General features: G+C 43.3%; 1 protein-coding gene across 2 annotated transcripts in view; it reads right to left on the minus strand.

The window, feature by feature from the left end:
* The window catches only part of TMX4 (thioredoxin related transmembrane protein 4), a 754,579-nt gene that overhangs the window by 438,026 nt on the left and 295,477 nt on the right, over positions 1-21,076 (minus strand). For both annotated transcript variants that reach the window (XM_069608283.1, XM_069608282.1), the window contains exon 4: positions 2,718-2,846. In XM_069608283.1, coding sequence (XP_069464384.1) covers positions 2,718-2,846 — 129 coding nt within the window. The remainder of the gene's footprint in view (positions 1-2,717; positions 2,847-21,076) is intronic.

The raw sequence follows: 21,076 nt of genomic DNA on the forward strand, positions 1-21,076 counted from the left end.
ATAACCTGTTCAGTGGTTATTAACCACTTGAGAGTTCGCAGCCACTGCTTTTACTCACTGTGCCTTTCACAGATGGGAAATATCCATTTGCATATCAGTCTTTGTCCTGCCCAGGGGCAGTCCAGCACCGAAATGCAATGGCAACTCCAACCTGAACGAGAGTACCACCAGCAACCCCATACACGTGTTTCACCCTTGTTGGGGATCATCAGTGAGGTGAAGCTGATGCCTCTCTAAGCACAGTGAGAGGGAGACCACGTCTGGTTGCCCCCAGGAGACCTAGGGTTACCAATCCCAGGTTCCTTGAAAAATAGTTTTACAATGGTAGCGGGCGCCCCTCTCTCGAAAGAACAGACTTGATAACCTGTTCAGGGGTTATTAACCACTTGAGAGTTCGCAGCCACTGCTTTTACTCACTGTGCCTTTCACAGATGGGAAATATCCATTTGCATATCAGTCTTTGTCCTGCCCAGGGGCAGTCCAGCACCGAAATGCAATGGCAACTCCAACCTGAACGAGAGTACTACCAGCAACCCCATACACGTGTTTCACCCTTGTTGGGGATCATCAGTGAGGTGAAGCTGATGCCTCTCTAAGCACAGTGAGAGGGAGACCACGTCTGGTTGCCCCCAGGAGACCTAGGGTTACCAATCCCAGGTTCCTTGAAAAATAGTTTTACAACGGTAGCGGGCGCCCCTCTCTCGAAAGAACAGACTTGATAACCTGTTCAGTGGTTATTAACCACTTGAGAGTTCGCAGCCACTGCTTTTACTCACTGTGCCTTTCACAGATGGGAAATATCCATTTGCATATCAGTCTTTGTCCTGCCCAGGGGAGAGAGGCATCAGCTTCACCTCACTGATGATCCCCAACAAGGGTGAAACACGTGTATGGGGTTGCTGGTGGTACTCTCGTTCAGATTGGAATTGCCATTGTATTTCGGTGCTGGACTGCCCCTGGGCAGGACAAAGACTGATATGCAAATGGATATTACCCATCTGTGAAAGGCACAGTGAGTAAAAGCAGTGGCTGCAAACTCTCAAGTGGTTAATAACCACTGAACAGGTTATCATGTCTGTTCTTGCGAGAGAGGGGCGCCCGCTACCTTTGTAAAACACTTAGCTACGTACTTATATTAATCCATGAGTGGTGGAAAAGGTGAGCAGAGAGAGCTTAAAGGAAGTGGAGAGAGGAAGAGAGAATAATAAAGGCTGAGAAAGAGACAGTGGGAAAGAGAGGGAGAGATAGAACAAGAGATAGAGTAAGAGATTTAGAGACTGAGGGTGAGACAGATAAATATAGAAGAAAAGGGAGATAGAGTGAGGGAGACAGAGGGAGACCGAGACTGAGATAGAAAGGGGGCAGGCAGAGAAATAAAAAAGAGCACTGAAAGAGTGAGAGAGAAAGAGAGAGCGAGACAGAGTGTTAGACAGCAAGGAATGCAGGATTGGTGTGCGTAAGAGAGAGGTTCATTTTCGACTGGGTATGTGTTTTATAGTGAGAACATAAAAGGCATATCCGTGAGTGGTGTGTTCTCCGAATATTTTTATTTTTTACATACGTCTTAGTGGCCAGAGGCTATGCTGGCCCATGGCCAGCAATACTGAAACGTGTCCTTTTATCTCTGCTATCAGATAATGCACTCTTTGGAGGGGCTGTGGCAGTCCAGGGGAGGTAGGCAGGCACATGTGACATTCAAAATCAGCTGTGGTGATGACCTGGGGACACACCTGTTGAAAGATGTCCTGCATGCTTTAGAGGTCGCTGTGGCAGTACAGAGTGGCTTAGAGGACACAGCTCATATATGCAAACATCTCTCTATGAGGTTGGTTGCAGGGTGGGGTAGAGGCATTCCTGCCAGAGAGGTCACAGAAAGCAGTTGATCCTCTACACCCAATGGACAGGTGGAGCCTTGGGTTGAACTGTCTGTAGGAATCAGAACCAGATTAGCAAAATCCAAACTCCTAATAGAGGCGTGACCTGTCTCGGAATATATGTTCCTTTCTGTCAGAATCTTGGGGGTTGGGATAGGTAATTTAACTGAGATCAGAGTATAAGAAGCCATTTTCAGGCTTCTGCACAACACAAGTCTTCAACTCACTGTAGCTACACGTTGTGCTTAGAGGCAGAGCAGCATCTGGAAGGGAGAAGGGCCCATCAATCGAATGTGTCACCACATGGGCCTCAAAGGGAGGCAGGAGGGAGGAGAGATGGCGACAGAGGGAAAGGAGCAGGGAACAGAAAGGACGGCTATAGTTTTTGTGGGAATTTGAACTTTCAGGCATGGTGCTTGCAGGGGAAGGAGAGACCAGAAACGCTGTTAGTAATGGAGTGGCAAGTGTATTCAACCAATTTTAGTATATCCCTAAAGCTGCCATATTAGGGTCAGACAAATCCTGCATGGATGAATGTGTCAAAGGAAGGGAACTGTTAACCACAAAACTCAATATTCTTACACACATCTAGACACCTCATACTATAGGAATATTTGGCTGCAGGCGGTTTTGTGACCTTTCAGAGAAAACTGAAAAAGGCATTGGAAGGGGCTGTGCTGTCATGAGCAATGCATAGGAATGTCATAGCTGGCCTCGTCAATAGTTGTTTGCCTCAACATAGTCCAATAATGCATTTTCATGTTTATTTTTGCTGTAGAAAAATTCATTTTAGTTGACAAGTAATGGAGACCAAAAATGCAAAGGCATTAAAGTAGATCTTACGTGATAGATGATGGGGACTTCCAACCAGAGACAGGCTCTACTGCTTCCCATTTTTTCAACATAACGTAACTTTGAAGTTCTTCTGATGTCCGTGGTCCACGATATTTGCGAAATATACCATCCTTGGCACTAAAGAGAACAATTAAAAGAAATACACACACATTGGAAAGTAGGACGTGTCATTCTTACCAACGCAGCTCATTGTATATGGCAGCAGAATAGGCCATTCCATGCAGTGAGTAATACTTGTTTAAATACATGTTCATTCTTTAACTCACTTGTATTGACTACAGAAGAAATGTGCATTCAGAGGAGAAAAGAGTGAATATTTTAGACCCTGTTATTGAAATATTATGGTCCCTACATTACAATAGATGAGTTGAACATTCCAAGGAGAGAACATGCTTCAGACCTGACACCTAAACACAGACCTATCCAGAAACATTACATACATTAAAGCTCTTCCACTTTTCACCAATTCTACATACAACTCCAAACCCCTCACTGCCTGCCATTGCTATAACACAAACAATGAAGTGCAAGCAAGGCACAAACTCCTGATTGGCTTCCTCCCCTCCACATGTAAACTCGCATTTCAACCAGTGGACTCTCATGACTAAAAGTATCTGGCAATTGAAAACTGATAATTTGTGCCAATGATGAGAACCCTGCATTGGTTTACCATCATAATGACAAACATTAAAGCAGGCTAAGGAACAAATCTCACATTTTTCAAAAAGGTTATGCTTGCAACCTCTGAGCACTGGCAACATATCCCAGGTGTTTCAATGCCATCACAGAAGTCCAGAAAAAGAGGTGTTGAGTTAATGTTCTCATTAGAGGAGTTTGTGATGGTTATAACAGATACTGCCAGTAACAAGATTCCAAAACCAGACTTTTGCATAAATTATATGAATGTATTTAAATATGATTTCATGTTTCGGACCGCTGTACTACGGAATCTGTTTAATGCAATGCGTTGTTCATGCTCTGTTCCTGGATCTTCGATACAGTCACTAATAAGTCCATTCTTTGAAAAAGGGGACAATAACCAGCCAGGTTGCTACTGTTTCATCTGGCTATTGGATACAGCCTTCAAATCGTTTTGGCACCTAGTATATTCTTATCTATTAGACTAGGTGAGAACGCCTTTTTTCATCTCTGAAATACAGTTTGGATGATGTGAAGGTCTGGGTAATAGAAAAGAGGTTTTAATTGTGCACCTTGTATTGAGCAAGTAAAGGCACAGCAACAAGGAAAGGAGGTTTCATTTGGCATGTATGGATTTTCTGCACAGACAGATAGGTGGTGTGGATCCTTCTGGAGATCTATGGCATTCCCCACTCACAGGAAATCCCGAAGTAACTCCACTCAGATGTTAAAGTTTCAGTTAGGTGTGGGCCTAGTGGAAGACTTGGATCTCATTTTCCACCTTTTCGGGGCGTCTGTCAAAGGTGCCAATTAGTGCCCCTATTTTTCAATCGCACACAAGCTATAGCAGACATACCATATATCACACAGCATTTGTCTCCCATATTTTGGACGCAGACAATGAGGTCTTAGTAGCCAACAGGCCCAATGCATTCCAGGCCTTAGTGACTATAGATAATGCATAGCTGCATGTCTGATAGAGGGCTGTTGGTAAATGTAGCAACATTTGAAATCATGGCTGTTGGTGTAAATGTAATTCTAGACCTATTTATTGTGATAGTAAAAGACTGGAATAGGGGTTACCATGGTCATGTGGGTACAACATTCTCAGATGCCCTCACTTTGCCAAAGAATGTTCTTAAACAAGCTACCAAGAAAAAGCAAAGTAATTACGCAATTTTCAGGTTTGCCAAACCTTTTGTCAGCTATCAAATTGAGCCCAAGTTGATTGTTGGTTTGGCAAAACCAGGAGAAACAACCAGGTATGGAGCTGGTGTTTGAGGTTATGTAGACATTTGGTGCGAGGTAACAGTGAGATACATTGGCAATTATATGTGATTAACAAGGAGCATCCTCAAAGACATACTTTTGAGTGCTGGATGCTATAACTTTGTAGAGAGCGGACTAAGAAGACATGGTTCGTGAACCCATAGCAAATCCACTTAAAAGGATTGTATGCACTGAAGGCAAGAACAAGACAGAGTAGTCTCAAGTGTACAAACCATCAGTAAAGAGCCATCTATTATTATGGGCATCTGACCCCCTGCCCAATACCTTAGCAGGTTAATAACGTGTACGCAATGTTATTTAGAGATAATTTAGGATGGCGTTATAAGCAAGCTTATCGAAATGGAAGGGAATTCATTTTAATGTTGCATGTTGTGTATTTGATCTTGGTGTTCAGGAAGAATTACTGCATTTTATTTTTTGTCTTTTTATTTCTCGAGTGACTAAACACTCGAACAGCGCTTAAGCATTTGCATTTTAGGCAGTGTCACCCAGACTTCGTGTTTCTCCAAACGCTACAGTCATTTTGTATGTACTTAGTTAGTTGCTGCTTTTAAAATTAGGAAACGTAAAATGTTGTTGCTTTTTTGATCTATCACTTTATTATCGTTAATCTTTGTTGTTATGGATGATGTTTACCATTGCAATAAAGATGCGTAGTTGAAACACAAAGGCTTTTTTTGTCTAGGATTGGGTTCTGCTTGTCTTGAAAGGGTTTATAGCTACATTGGAAATTACCCACATGTTGTCTTTTTACAGTCATGCTTTCTTACAATTTAGCATTTGGTGGTCATTACTGACTTCTTATGGGCTAATTAGAATGAAAAGAATGTTGTTGCTACTTTCATTGACTGAATTCCGAGCATTATTATTTCAGAAGCAGACAGGGAAACCGCATACAGCTAAAAACAATTATGTATTTTACAAAATGCATTTGTGGTCCTAGATATGATGGGTTCATATTTATTTTCTTTAATGCGTAACAGTTTCCCGATTTTCCAATAGAAACTTACAGGGCAGCAACTGGATCCAGGAGAAACTGGATGCAGCTGCTGACACATTTGGATTGTCTCCGGAGGATATCACAGGGGCAACGTGCTCGTCTTGGAAGCAAGATAACATGGAGCAAAATAGGTTTGATCCCCGGTCCGTGCTTAGAAATCTCTGGATATTAAGTACCTTATAAATATCCAACCATATCATAAATCCCCTATATGCGGACATTGAGCCATTTGAGATAGCTTACCACTGCTGTAAATAGCCTATACTGTGTCACGTTTTTAACCTGAAAGCATGTTATTCTGATATAACTTCAAGGTGAATATTTTCAGATAGTTTTTTAATGAATCCAATGGCTCACATGTGTTTTATTTTACATATCCAGAATTGCTATTAAGAAAGTCTGAGTGTTGATATTATTTTATCGGGTGAATGTCCATTTTGAATTTGCTGTTTATAACAAACCCTAACTGTCATGATGCCTACCTCCAAGGTGCCAGACAAGACCCAGCTACCCCAGAGGCAGACATCATGTCTTCAAGGGAAGTCACAACAGCCTCAAGTAGGGGCTCTTTGGACTCAGTCCTGGCGCCTTTGGCGCCAGGCTCATATCGGGCCACAGTCCTGGCACCATAGGCGCCAGGCTCATAAAAGGAGACTTTGTGTTAAAGGTGCTTAGTGTTAACTTACCTGATGCAGACCATGCTGCAACATCCAGGCCTTCTGAGGCCTGAATGGGACTACGTTATCTTTGGAACTACTTAACCACACGGGTGTGGTCAGGGGAGGAATACATACCTGAGAGGAAGGATACATACCTGGAACAACTTTGAAGGCTATTTAAGCCACGCCCAAGCAGCAACTCACGCTTCGCGTTGTTCTGCATCTAGCAGCTGGACGCTCACCGTGTTTGCTCCTGCATTCTGTCTTCTGCCACTCCTGCCAGCATCCTGGAACACCTGCAAAGAGAGAAGAGAAGAGAAAAGGGTAAAGAAGAGTCCTTACCTGCTAAATCCGCATTCCGGAGACATCTCGCCGACGGTCCTGAAAAGGAAGACATCCATTTAAAAGCACATCGCATCGATCGCTGCAGCGCCGCATCTCACTCACCTGTACAAGGTACCACCACGTTCTACGGCGACATCTGGACTCGCAGCCACATCACCGCGCCTAGGGAGAAAAAGACAAGAATAAAGGTGAGAGGGGAAAGAAAACAAGGAAACCTTAATTTCCATTACAAAGCTTACCTCTTGGGTTATTCCAACTTCATTTCGGGTCGGTGCCACATCCTGGCATTTCCGGACCCCGGTCCCTAAGGGGAAAAAGAGACATCAGCGTTAGTGGGCGCATGAAAAGACGTTACCCAACACCCATTGAAGACTTACCTGATTTCTTCTGGATTGATCTTTGTTTCGGGTCGGTGCCGCATCCAGGCATTTCCGGACCCCGGCCCCTATGGGGAAAAAAGACATCAGCGTTAGTGGGCGCATAAAAAGACATTACCCAAACGCCCATTAAAGACTTACCTGATTTCTTCTGGATTGAGCTTCGTTTTGGGTCGGTGCTGCATCCAGGCATTTCCGGACCCCAGCCCCTACGGGGAAAAAGACATCAGCGTTAGTGAGCGCATTGATACAAGGACACTGAGAGAACTCTCATCAAGCTCACCAGAGTCTCATTCTTCGGTTCCACAGCTCTTCTCGGAATAGTTTCCGCACCTGAAAAAGAAACAACGAACAATTATTATTGCGGAATCATACTCATTAACAGAATCCTTACGGTACTATACCGGGAAAACACAACTTGAACCCTCAACAACAAAATCCCAGTGAAGTAACTGGATACAACGCGCCCCTGCATGAGAAGCAGGATGGAGAGCTCAACCTTTCAAACCCTAAGGTTAGACTTCACGTGGGGGTCGCAGGAGGGTTTCGTAGAGGGGTGAGAAGGGAGCGGGAGGCTTATACTTTCTCCCGCAGATTGTTAATACTCCATTTTCACATACAGAAAGATATTCCTGTGAGCCAGACAAGCTAGATTCGAAGGTCCGGTCCAGTCCATCTTCCGGGTCCTGCGCTTCACCATAGAAGCAGCAACAACACTCCAAACCAGACCTGCGCCTCCGTGGGAGTCAGGTGAGCGTAACAGAACGCGAAGCCTACCTACAATTTCCCACCCAGGCGCTATGGAAACTTCCGAGACAGACCAGCTGGCTCAGCTTTTGGGGGAATTAACGGCAGAAGTACACTCCGCCCGCCAGGAAACTAATGCTCTCAAAAGAGAATTAATCTTATCCAAGGAAATAACTGATGACCTGGCCAAACGATTGTTGCAGGGTCAAGCAGGACAAACTCCTTTACCTAGTTCTAGGGGTAATGCCTCGTCAATGGTTTCGAATAACCCGGTACAAATCAATCTACCTGGAAACATGCCTTTGGCCCCGCCTGAACGTTTGCGGGGGACCCCAAGAAATATGCCGTTTTTATGAACCAATGTCGCCTACACTTTCTATGCAGACCTGGGGCCTTCCCTAATGATCAAACCAAGGTAGCCTTTGTATTATCTTATCTCAGTGGCTGTGCTGCCGATTGGTCTGTTCCGTTGGTAAGTCAGGATGACCCAATTCTCCAGGATTTTCAAAGCTTCCAGGCGAGCATGGAAAGATTATTCGCTCGACATTCTCAGGGACAGGCCCTTGACAACAAACTACTATCCTTACGACAAGGTAACCAAGATCTCTTATCTTATATTGCCACCTTTAATAGGCTGGTTGTAGAAACGGGGTGGCCCGAAAATAAAAGGATCACACTATTTCATCGAGGCCTGCGCGGAGAACTTAAGGATGTTCTAGCTCAAATAGTAAATCCACCTCAAGCCTGCGCAGAATACATAGACTTAGTGGTCCAACTTGACCACAGACTGCAAACTAGAAAAGCAGATCAGTCCAAGTTCGAAACTCGAGTGCTGATCAAAACTCACGCTAACCCTAAGAGTACCGACATTTCAGAACCTATGCAGATCGGCGGTGTTAAAGGACCATTGACGCAGAAGGAACGAGAGAGAAGACGGCAAAAGCAACTATGTCTCTATTGCGGGGCTTCTGGTCACTTTCTACGAGACTGCCCTGAAAAGCCACCTAAGAAGGTGGTTGGAGCCACGGACAAGAATTTAATAGAACCTGATTCGGGAAACGGTCAAGCCCGACAAGCGTAGAGGTCCGCTTGCCGAGCTTGAAAACAGACTCTTTGACCTCGCATTTTGTCATGCCAATGGTGCTCGTGGACCCGAAACAGCCTCAGCGGTTGCATGCTATAAAAGCATACATCGACAGTGGAGCTATTGGAAACTACGTAGATTGTGAATTGGCCTCCAGGATTAATCTTCCTCTCCGTCCGAAAGTTAACAAGGATGTCATTACTACAGTAGATGGAAACGAAATAGCCTAAGGGCCGGTAACACATTCCACTACAGAAATGACACTAGTGGGAAAGGATGGACATCGGGAAGCAATTGTGTTCGATGTAATCAAGGCCCCACAATTTCAAGTAATTCTAGGAATCCCTTGGTTAGAAACACATAATCCTCGAATTGACTGGCGAGCAAAGAGAATAAACTTTCCTGATTGTGAACTGACTTGTTATCCAAGAAATCCAGATATGGGTCTGGCCACAGTAACTTCCACCACGATACAACTACCGGTTGAATACCAAGAGTTCCAAGACATTTTTCAAAAAGAACAGGCGAACACGTTACCTCCCCACTGGTCGTACGATTGTCAAATCAACCTGGTACCCAATGCTCAACCGCCCTGTAGTAGGATTTATGCTCTTACTGAACCAGAGAACGTTAATTTGCGTCAGTATTTAGATCAGTATCTTGCCAACGGTTTTATTCGCCCGTCAAAGTCTCCTGTTTCCTCAAAAGAAGGCGACCTTAGAACATGTATTGACTACCGCGCCCTAAATCAAATAACGATTAAGAATCGTTATCCTCTGCCTCTGATCCCTGAACTTCTTGACCAGGTAAAAGATGCTTGTATATACACCAAGTTAGATCTCCGAGGAGCTTATCACCTGGTACGTATAAAAGAAGGCGACGAATTGAAGACTGCATTCCGCACCAAATATGGGCTCTTTGAATATCAGGTGATGCCCTTTGAATTATGCAACGCACCTGCCGCCTTTCAATACTTTATGAATGATGTTCTTCGGGAACTTATCGATGTTTGTGTCATCGTATATATCGATGACATCCTGGTATACTCCTCCTCGGAATCCGAACACAGAAAACATGTCAGGGCAGTTCTTGAGAAATTGCACCAGCACAACCTGTTTGCGAAACTCGAAAAATGCGTTTTTCATACCACAGAGGTCGAGTTTCTCGGATTCATACTGACACCTAAAGGAGTCCGAATGGACTCGTGAAAGGTGGACGCCATCCCCAAATGGCCATCTCCTAACTCTGTTAAGGGGGTTCAGAGTATGCTTGGCTTTGCCAATTTCTATCGAAGATTCATCCCGGAATTTTCTCGAGTGGTTCAACCCATAACAGCCCTCTTACGGAAGAATAAACGTTTCGAATGGACTCCTGAGGCAGAACAGGCCTTTCAAGACCTAAAGACCAAATTCACCTCCGCCCCTGTATTGAAGCATCTGCGCCCAAATCTCCCTTACATTGTTGAAACCGACGCTTCCAGTTTGGCCATGGGTGCTGTGTTGTCTCAAAGGGATCCAGAAACTAACCAGATGCACCCTGTAGCCTTTTGGTCCAGGAAATTCACGGCTCCGGAAATCAATTACGCAATCACCGACAAAGAATTACTAGCTATTAAGTCTGCCTTCAAGGCTTGGCGTCATTACCTCCTCGGCGCAAGACACACCATTACAGTGATTACAGATCAAAGGAATTTGCAATATCTAAAAACGGCCAAAGCCCAATCGTCCCGCCAACTCTGATGGGCTTTATTCTTTGCAGAATTTGAATTCATAATCACCTACCGCCCTGGTTGCAAGAATGGCAAAGCGGACGCTTTATCCCGGATTGGAATGGATGAAACAAATTCAAACTTAGAACCAGTACCAATTATATCCGAACAAAGAATTTTAGGCTTGACCTCTTTACAAACTGTAGAGGACGTTCAAACTCGAGTTAAACAACTTTTAAATTCTACAGCCTTGCAAGAATGGACTCAAAAGGGGCCACACTTTTCCGTTAATAACAATTTACCGTACTTCCAGGGGCGGTTATTTCTGCCCAACAAAGAACCTCAAGAATTGGTCATTGCTCACTATCATGATATATTAATGGAAGGACATCCTGGTATCGCAAAAACTGAGGAAAAGATCAAACGACAATTCTGGTGGCCATCCTGGAGAAAAGACATAAAATCTTTTGTGATGTCTTGCGGAGTTTGCCCCAAAATAAAGGTCAAAAGAAGAGACCAGCCGGTCTCCTACAACCCTTGGATATTCCACCGGCCCCTTGGCACACCTTGTCAATGGACTTTATTACCGATCTGCCTCCTTGCTATGGATATAACACTATCTTGGTAATCGTGGATCTGTTCTCCAAGATGGCCCACTTTATCCCTTTAAAAGGGGTACCTTCAGCCTCCATCTTGGCCAAGGAATTTCTAGAAAACATAGTTTGTATGCATGGTTTTCCATCCATATTAATCTCAGACCGAGGAAGCCAATGTATTTCCCATTTTTGGAGGAAATGTTGCCAACTGGCACACATTGATGTACGCTTATCCACTAGTCACCACCCCCAGACCGATGGTCAAACCGAGAGGACTAACCAAACCCTTGAACAATATCTTCGGTGCATGTTGCATCAATCTGAAAACAGCTGGAAAGATATTCTATGGATCGCAGAGTATTCATATAACAATTCTGTACATTCTGGAACAGGACAAACCCCTTTTTACACCTTGTATGGTCATCATCCTAGAACCTCAGACCTAGACCTTCCTCAAAACCTGGAAATGCCTGCAGTTGATCATTTGCATTCTACTATAACCCGAGCCTTCAAGGAAGCTACAACTCATTTGCAACAAGCCTAGAAAAAATACAAAGAAAATGCTGATCTACATCGGAGTGAAGCACCTTTGTACCAGATTGGAGACCAGGTGTGGCTGGCAACCAAGCATTTGCCTCTCAAAGGACCGCAGACTTTTAATCCCAGATACATTGGACCCTATCCCATCAAAGCTATAATTAACCCGGTGGCCTTTAAACTCGATCTACCAGCCAACATGCGAATTCATCCCGTTTTTTATGCATCACTGTTAAAACCGGTGCAGCCTGGAACCAGACTAAGCAAACCACCTGAACCAATTCAAATCGATGGGGAATTAGAATTTGAAGTTAAGGACATATTGGATTCCAAAATGTTAAAATCAAAACTCTTCTATCTAGTTGATTGGAAGGGGTACGGACCTCAGGAAAGATCTTGGGAACCAAGTGACCATGTACACGCCCCGCGATTAGTGCAAAGATTCCACCGAAAATTCCCAAGCAAGCCGAAACCCCCGGAAAGGACGACCTTGGGAGGGGCCTTGGGAGGGGGTGCTGTCATGATGCCTACCTCCAAGGTGCCAGACAAGACCCAGCTACCCCAGAGGCAGACATCATGTCTTCAAGGGAAGTCACAACAGCCTCAAGTAGGGGCTCTTTGGACTCAGTCCTGGCGCCTTTGGCGCCTGCTCATATCGGGCCACAGTCCTGGTGCAATAGGCGCCAGGCTCATAAAAGGGGACTTTGTGTTAAAGGTGCTTAGTGTTAACTTACCTGATGCAGACCATGCTGCAACATCCAGGCCTTCTGAGGCCTGAATGGGACTACTTTATCTTTGGAACTACTTAACCACATGGGTGTGGTCAGGGGAGGAATACGTACCTGAGAGGAAGGATACATACCTGGAACTACTTTGAAGGCTATTTAAGCCACGCCCAAGCAGCAACTCACGCTTCGCGTTGTTCTGCATCTAGCAGCTGGACGCTCACCGTGTTTGCTCCTGCATTCTGTCTTCTGCCACTCCTGCCAGCATCCTGGAACACCTGCAAAGAGAGGAGAGAAGAGAAAAGGGTAAAGAAGAGTCCTTACCTGCTAAATCCGCATTCCGGAGACCTCTCGCCGACGGTCCTGAAAAGGAAGACATCCATTTAAAAGCACATCGCATCGATCGCTGCAGCGCCGCATCTCACTCACCTGTACAAGGTACCACCACGTTCTACGGCGACATCTGGACTCGCAGCCACATCACCGCGCCTAGGGAGAAAAAGACAAGAATAAAGGTGAGAGGGGAAAGAAAACAAGGAAACCTTAATTTCCATTACAAAGCTTACCTCTTGGGTTATTCCAACTTCATTTCGGGTCGGTGCCACATCCTGGCATTTCCGGACCCCGGCCCCTAAGGGGAAAAAGAGACATCAGCGCTAGTGGGCGCATGAAAAGACGTTACCCAACGCACATTAAAGATTTACCTGATTTCTTCTGGATTGATCTTTGTTTCGGGTCGGTGCCGCATCCAGGCATTTCCGGACCCCGGCCCCTATGGGGAAAAAAGACATCAGCGTTAGTGGGCGCATGAAAAGACATTACCCAAAGGCCCATTAAAGACTTACCTGATTTCTTCTTGATTGAGCTTCGTTTCGGGTCGGTGCCGCATTCAGGCATTTCCGGACCCCGGCCCCTATGGGGAAAAAAAACATCAGCGTTAGTGAGCGCATTGATACAAGGACACTGAGAGAACTCTCATCAAGCTCACCAGAGTCTCATTCTTCGGTTCCACAGCTCTTCTCGGAATAGTTTCCGCACCTGAAAAAGAAACAACGAACAATTATTATTGCGGAATCATACTCATTAACAGAATCCTTACGGTACTATACCGGGAAAACAAAACTTGAACCCTCAACAATCAAAATCCCAGTGAAGTAACTGGATACAACGCGCCCCTGCTTGAGAAGCAGGATGGAGAGCTCAACCTTTCAAACCCTAAGGTGAGACTTCACGTGGGGGTCGCAGGAGGGTTTCGTAGAGGGGTGAGAAGGGAGCGGGAGGCTTATACTTTCTCCCGCAGATTGTTAATACTCCCTTTTCACATACAGAAAGATATTCCTGCGAGCCAGACAAGCCAGATTCGAAGGTCCAGTCCAGTCCATCTTCCGGGTCCTGCGCTTCACCATAGAAGAAGCAACAACACTCCAAACCAGACCTGCGCCTCCATGGGAGTCAGGTGAGCGTAACACTAACACAGGAGCAAAACTGGACATGCTTCAAGCATATTGTAAAGCATACTGTAAGCCTACTCTTATATTCTGAGATGTTCCATGGCATCCCCATATTTGCTGCGGTTGTAGGATTTGTGAATCGGATGTAAGGAAGCAAATGCAAAAATTAGATGTTCATGGGCATCTACTAATGTACTCTTGTGCACATTTTTGTGAATTAGCAAAACAATGTTTAAGTACTATTTAACTCGTGATTATGTTTGGAAAGGTTAAAACAAAATCAAAGAACTAGTTGTGGTATATATTATAATACAGATGCCGTGGACTCTGCTTCCAGCGCTCCTCCTGTGGATCCTTGGATTTCTTTGCTGTTTTAACTACAAGCCCCAGCAGGCTCTACTGCATTAAGGGCTGGGCGGAGCTATATAAGCTCAGGGGCGCGCGCACCATGCGCGCGCACCTGTGTAAGCCCCGTTAAGTCCCGCTTTGCCGTGGACTCTGCTTCCAGCGCTCCTCCTGTGGATCCTTGGATTTCTTTGCTGTTTTAACTACAAGCCCCAGCAGGTGAAAACAAAGGGAGAACTATTGACTGTGTGAAGGAATAATAGCTACGAAACTACGAAACAGATTTTAATATATTTTTCCTTTGTTTAGGCTCTACTGCATTAAGGGCTGGGCGGAGCTATATAAGCTCAGGGGCGCGCGCACCGCGCGCGCGCACCCGTGTAAGCCCCGTTAAGTCCCGCTTTGCCGCTTCACCGCGGTGACGCGGTTATCGTGGGAGAGCTAGGTTTTAAGCACTTTGTGATTAAATATCAACATGGTATTTTAAAGTTTAATGTACTATAAATATTGTGGAGTCCAAAGAGAGGCACTATAGTGAAGCAAGAAAGTGCCAACTATGTTCACTCTTAGATCTGGCATGCCATGCGTGGAACGAGTGCGTGCCTTATTGGAGTCCACCTCAAGAGACAGCCCAGCGCTTACCCCAAAAACGATGCGTCCTTTTGTTAAAAGTGCGCCTTTGGATAGGCGAATAAAGAAGAAAAGATTACGACTTGATTTTGTCGTAGGTGACCTGAGAGACTATGGGTTTGACGTTGGACGCTCTCCACGTTCTGTGGCTCGAATTACTGAACTTAATAATCTAAGTATATCAAATGCAGAGGCGCAGCCCTTCCATAACGAACAAGAGGGTTCTCCTGTCCAGCAACCTGTTTTGAGCCCACGGTTGGCTCAGGTCACAAATGGTGGTAATGAGGTGGCAGAGCAGCCTTGTAACATTTCTCTGTCGGACTCAATGATGTTGCTGAATGCATGTTCAGGGGTTGTTAGTTTAGCACCCCTGTCTAAGCGGAAGCAAGATGTTGATGTTGTTGAAGATAACGCAATTATAGAGCTGGAGTCATCGGACTCTTGTTTTGTGGCCAAAGAAGACGAATCCGATCTCTCCAAGTCCCCAGTTTAATTTAAAACTGGAGATATTTCCGAATCGGAAAGCTCCATCTCATTTATTCCGCCGACCCCGAGGAGACCAAATAGAGACAGCTCAGCTGTAAGCCCGGCTCTTGTGACAAAAAAAGTAGCTCCTGTAACATTAGAAGCAATGAATATGGCTTTGATGTCCCTTGCCAAATTATTTGAAGTTTTAGACTCAAAGATTAACTCAATACAAAACAATGTTGAAATTATCTCGAGATCACAGAAGGCTTTTGGTTTATCTTTGGCCCAGAAACAAGAGTATGATGTCGATCAGGTAGAACTCTTTTCTAAACAATTAGGTGAGCTGTTGTCATCATGTAATAACATTGATGACCAATTGGACAGGAAGCTGAGTTCAATTATAGCCGAGAAAAATATGCAAAAGTCTAAGATTGTGGTGCCTTTTGTTGAGGGTATTATAAGAGAAATAACAGCAGAGGAGGTGGGGAAGGTACCTGTGGTATCACAGCCAAGCCCTTGTGTGAGAACAGCCCAAGCGGTTGTTGAGGATGTGAGGGGTGAAGGTTCTGTGAAGATGACTAAATTGGCACCTGTATCTGACCAGTTAGTGTTGAGCGAAGAGGAACCTGAGGACCCTAGTGCTGATGCCTCAAAAATAAGAGACGAGCAGCAGTTAAAAGGGGCATACACAATATTTGCTAAAAATTCTAAAGGTTTGTGCCACCAATTGAAGGAAAGTGTGAAGAAATCAAAAAATCAGAAGTCTAGGACAATACCTTCGAGTGGGAAAGCAAAACAATTTTTTAAATCCTTGTCTAAATCAGATAGGTGCTCATTGATAGCTTCTAATGCAATCTCAAAAAAATATCAGAACTTATCACAAGAGCGACAAAGATTGAAGAGTGGGGGTACGGACCCCCACTATGTGGTTCCCCCTCATGCTCCTCTAGACGAGTTGGTGCAAATTGCGGAGGATCTTGAGAGCGAATCTATAAATGTGACGGCTCAGAATTCAGTTTCAACGGCCTCGAAGAATAAGTAAGTGAATGTTGATGGAGTATTTAACTCAATAATTAACACCCAGGATCTTAGAAAGGCAGTGGATGAGTATATGACCCAATTTCATTCTAAGCCATCTCTGACTTATCCACTGACCCGGGTCGTTATCCCAGCAGTGAAAAAGCCTGAATTAGAGGCAGATGGGAATATAAACACTGGAAGGGCCTCTGATAATCAACTAATAATACCCTCCCGAAATGATTTACCAGTAACAGATCCAACATCTGATGTCCAAGACAGTCTACAAAGTAATATTTTAATTACAATTAAAGACTGTCTAGTTGCTCTGACTTCAGAACAAAAAACTCTTAAATCATCTCTGAAAGCAATGAGCAGTAGTCAATCTGATCTGGTAAAATCTTTCGATGGAAGAAACACTCCTAAGAATGTTTCGTTTAAATCTCCAGTTGAAGAGACCAAACGCTGTCTGCATATAGAAACATCTAGTAATCAGAGTCGCCCTGGATCCAAGGTAATATCTAAGAGCAAAATGCCCCCCCAGTTATTTGCTTTGTTTCTTAGCTGTCGTGGGGGCTCCTTCCCAAAGTACACCATGAATAGACGAAGCATAATGCAAATATTCTCGGATGTTCCGAGTTTAGAGGACATCTCTTCTGGGGATGTAGTACAAGTAGAGTTTCCTGATGACAATGATTCAACGGTGTCCTCTTTGTGGATAGGATCTCGCATCATTTATAACATCATTTGGTCTGCTAGATCTGACCTTTTTGATCTGGGCTTTAATTTGATTCCAACCACAAAAGAGCCCCTGGTGGCTGAGATTGCTTTCAAATCTACTAGCCATGCGACTAGTGATGATGGCAATTCAGTTAGGGGATGTAGTTGTGGGAAAGCATAACTAAGAACAGATGAATTTGTTGCGCGAACCCAGAAATTTGTAGTCACGAGCTGGAACACCAGGGGACATAAACACCTGCTAAATAATGTGAGTGGTTGCTTGGAAGAGTGCGATTTAGTTCTTATGCAGGAAACTTGGCTAAGTGTCCCACTATCGTGGGACAACCATTATGTCCATTTGGTCCCAGCTATCAAGGGACAAAAAGGTAGACCTATGTCAGGGTTGACAATTATCTCTAAAATGACCACGATAAGTACATTTTCAGATGGGCCTAACCCAAATCCTTATTTGCAATGTTCAATAATAATGTTCCATAAACTGAAATTCTTAGTTATAAATGTATATTGGAACCCTATTGCAATTCTAACTTCCACTTTTTTTAATGATTTGAATGCACTGCTGGAAGATACTATAACCACTACAGAGATTGCGCATGTAATATTAGCTGGGGACCTGAATTTACATTTGTTGGCACCAACTAAGAAAAGAAATATGGATCGGGACTCCCAATGGATGGTGTTTATTGCCACCTGGGATTTAATAATGTTAAATGCAGCAGTCGACACTGACAATCCGCCATCTTATACTTGGACTTGTGGGGCCCAAAATGCTACAATTGATTATATGTATGTTGATAGAAGGTTATTTGAGAAAATATCCTAGTTTATGGTAATTCCAACCACAGCAAGTGATCATTGGATGCTGAGGGCTGAGTTTTTAATCCAGGTTAAGATTGAACCTCGATACTGTCAGTATCAACTGAATGGTCTGGTTATAAATCCCCAACGGAACAGGCTACAATGGTCAAGTGATGCACTACACGCTTTTGCGTCCAGTGTAACAAATGACCATCACTGCCTGCTGAGAGGCATGGACTCACCCAATTATCATGATAAAATGCATCTTTTTGCCTCTGTTTCGTCTCCAGGTATTAAAAAGGGTAATAGGTGTCATACTCATGTATTTGATCAGGGCATCAGAGAGAGAAAAGTGCATTACTGAAAACAGAAAAGGCAGATAGCCCTTTTACCGGTACATTATCGAGAGTCTGCGTTACGCAAATTGAAGACTAACTATAGGAATTGGGTCCGGGGCAATAAGGCAGCTATGTTCCAACATGATGGTGAAAAGTGGTTACAGGTGGCTAAAACTAAAAATACATCGCAAATTTGGAAGTTGTTAAATAATGGAGTAGTTGGTACTCAATTAATAGTTCAACTTAACGGTGTGTCGGAGAAGAAGTGGGTGACTTATTTCTCTGGCATATACGATCTTCCAAATAAAAAAATCTCACAACCAAATTTGGAATTAATTAATCCATCTTTTCAGATTAATTTCGATCGAGAAGATGTGTTATTTTATATAAACAAAGCGAGCTCATCAAGAGCCCCAGGGCCAGATGGTCTGTCAAATTTTGTATTAAAACAGAATCCGGAATTATGGGCATCTATTTTGTATGATGTCTTTCAAGCCGTGCAAATTAAACAAGCAGTTCCTCCATCATGGTGTAAGGCTATTACGGTACCAGTCTATAAGAAGGGAGATCGAGCGAACCCTGCGAGTTACCGTCCGATTTCTCTTCTTGACGCCCCGGGTAAGATCTTTAGTAGAATTATTTTGAGAGATCTCAACAACTGGGCGTCAGAAGAGAATCGGCGAGATCCATTTCAAACTGGATTTGTGGCAGGTCTTTGCATCAGTATTAACATAACGACTCTTAATGCAATTAAAGAGCTGTATGCAACAAGAAATCAACCAATTTATTTAGCTTATGTTGATTTTCGAGTAGCGTTTGACTCCGTAGATCGGAGTCTGCTATTTGAGAAATTGTTAAAATTTGGGTGTCCACCTTCGCTTGTATATTTAATATATTTACTCCACTCTAATACCTCAATGAAGGTTAAATTGAACCTAGAAGGGCTACTATCTGAAGAGATTTTAACCCAACGAGGCCTGAAACAAGGATGTATTCTTGCCGCCACACTGTTTAATTTGTTTATACTTGATTTAGGCAATGCATTCAGTAATGTAGTGAACGATGCTCCTAAACTTGGGAACCAGATTATTGCATGGCTTTTGTATGCGGACGATTTAGTTCTCGTCTCGCAAACGCCGAGTGGCCTACAAAACATGCTTGATAAATTGGATCAGTATGTCACCAGGAATAATCTTATTTTAAACCTGGAGAAAACACAAGTGATGGAATTGGGGAGATATAAGTCAAGACTAAGGAAACAGTATTGTTGGTTTCTGAATAAACAAAAGTTGAACGTAGTGAATGAATATAAATACCTGGGTGTTCTATTCAGTAATTCTCCCACAAACATGCCTCAAAGAGACAGTCTAAAGGGTAAACTGTCCACATTAATATCTCAAGCGAGAATTTTGCAACATAAGTATGGTAAGTTTTCATGTAAGCATATTCTTATCTTTTACCAGCAAAAGGTACTTCCCATTATTACTTATGGGTGTGAGGCTTGGTTGCCTTTGGAGGCTTGTTATTGGAATAAACTCGAGGCAAAATTCTGGAAGAAAGTTTTGAATCTTCCAAACTCTAGTCCAACAGCACTGCTCCGCTTTGAGTTGGGAATTCTATCAGTAAACATACATGCATCGTGGAAGAGATGCTGTTTATTTAGGAAATGTGTGTTGGGCCTGGCGAGCAATGGTATACTTAAGATTCTGGCAGATTATCTACTACGCTCGGTACATTTATTTCCATCCAGTTGGAGAGCGGCTGTCATGTCTGATTTGACGGAAGCAAACATCTCATTAGATATTTTATTAACCAATCCTATTAAAGCCAAAACTAAATTATACCAACTTGATTGGCATATAACCCAACAGGATTGTTTAAAATTAAAAGATTTTGATAGAGCTCTGTTTGGGCATAAGAAATTCCGCCAAACCGCTGATTATTTACTAAAATGTCCCTCTCATGAACTCAGAAATCAAATACTGAGGTTCCGCCTGAATTTATGGCCGACCAAACAAATTTTGGTAAGGAGGGGCATCATTAAGCTAGATGCTTCATTTTGTCGATTCTGTAATGATGGACTAGCTAAAGAAAGTTTGAAACATTTATTAATAGAATGCATGGCTTTAAACATGCAGAGGAAAGACATTATTGATAAATTAACAAGGCACCACTGCATAAGACGTTCAAATGATGTGAACTATGGAACGAGCTATTTGCGACCCCAAAGATCACAGTAAGAATAGCCACTATTCAATTCCTAAATAAGCTTCTATGTCCAATATGTCCAAGTAAGCAACTGGTTTGATAAATGGAAGAATTGGAACAGAACAGGGTATTCTTAATACATTGATAATGCGTTCATATCTGTGTATATTGTGGCACTTTTTAACTTTCAATTTTTAACTTTTGATTTGTAAGATCAATTATGTTAATTACATGTGATACTGTATGATGTTTTATTTGTTTATTTGGTATATTTTGTCTATTTTTATTGTATGTGTCCTTGTATAAAATTAATTTTGTTTGAAAGGTTAATTTAATTAGCCAACCAAAATAAAAAATATAATAATAATACAGATGTTAGCCAGACATTTTGGGTTTTAATCTTGTCTGCTCCATGTCTGCTATGGACAGCATTCCTTCCTGAGAGACCTCACATTGTGTACACCAGAGAAGACGTTGTCCTTGTATTTGTGCCATGAAGAGACAAGTTCTCCAACCAGACACACAAGAAGACTTAACCCAAAAACTTTGGGGAGAAAGTGTTTATTTTTTTATTTTTATCATTTAGCATCCCGGTGTCCATTGCCATTTTCCTTCATTCGGGTATTCCTTTGGGTGGTCTAGTA

The sequence above is a fragment of the Ambystoma mexicanum genome, chromosome 4q (assembly GCF_040938575.1).
Source record: "Ambystoma mexicanum isolate Mex_15411 chromosome 4q, UKY_AmexF1_1, whole genome shotgun sequence".
Lineage (NCBI taxonomy): Eukaryota > Metazoa > Chordata > Amphibia > Caudata > Ambystomatidae > Ambystoma > Ambystoma mexicanum.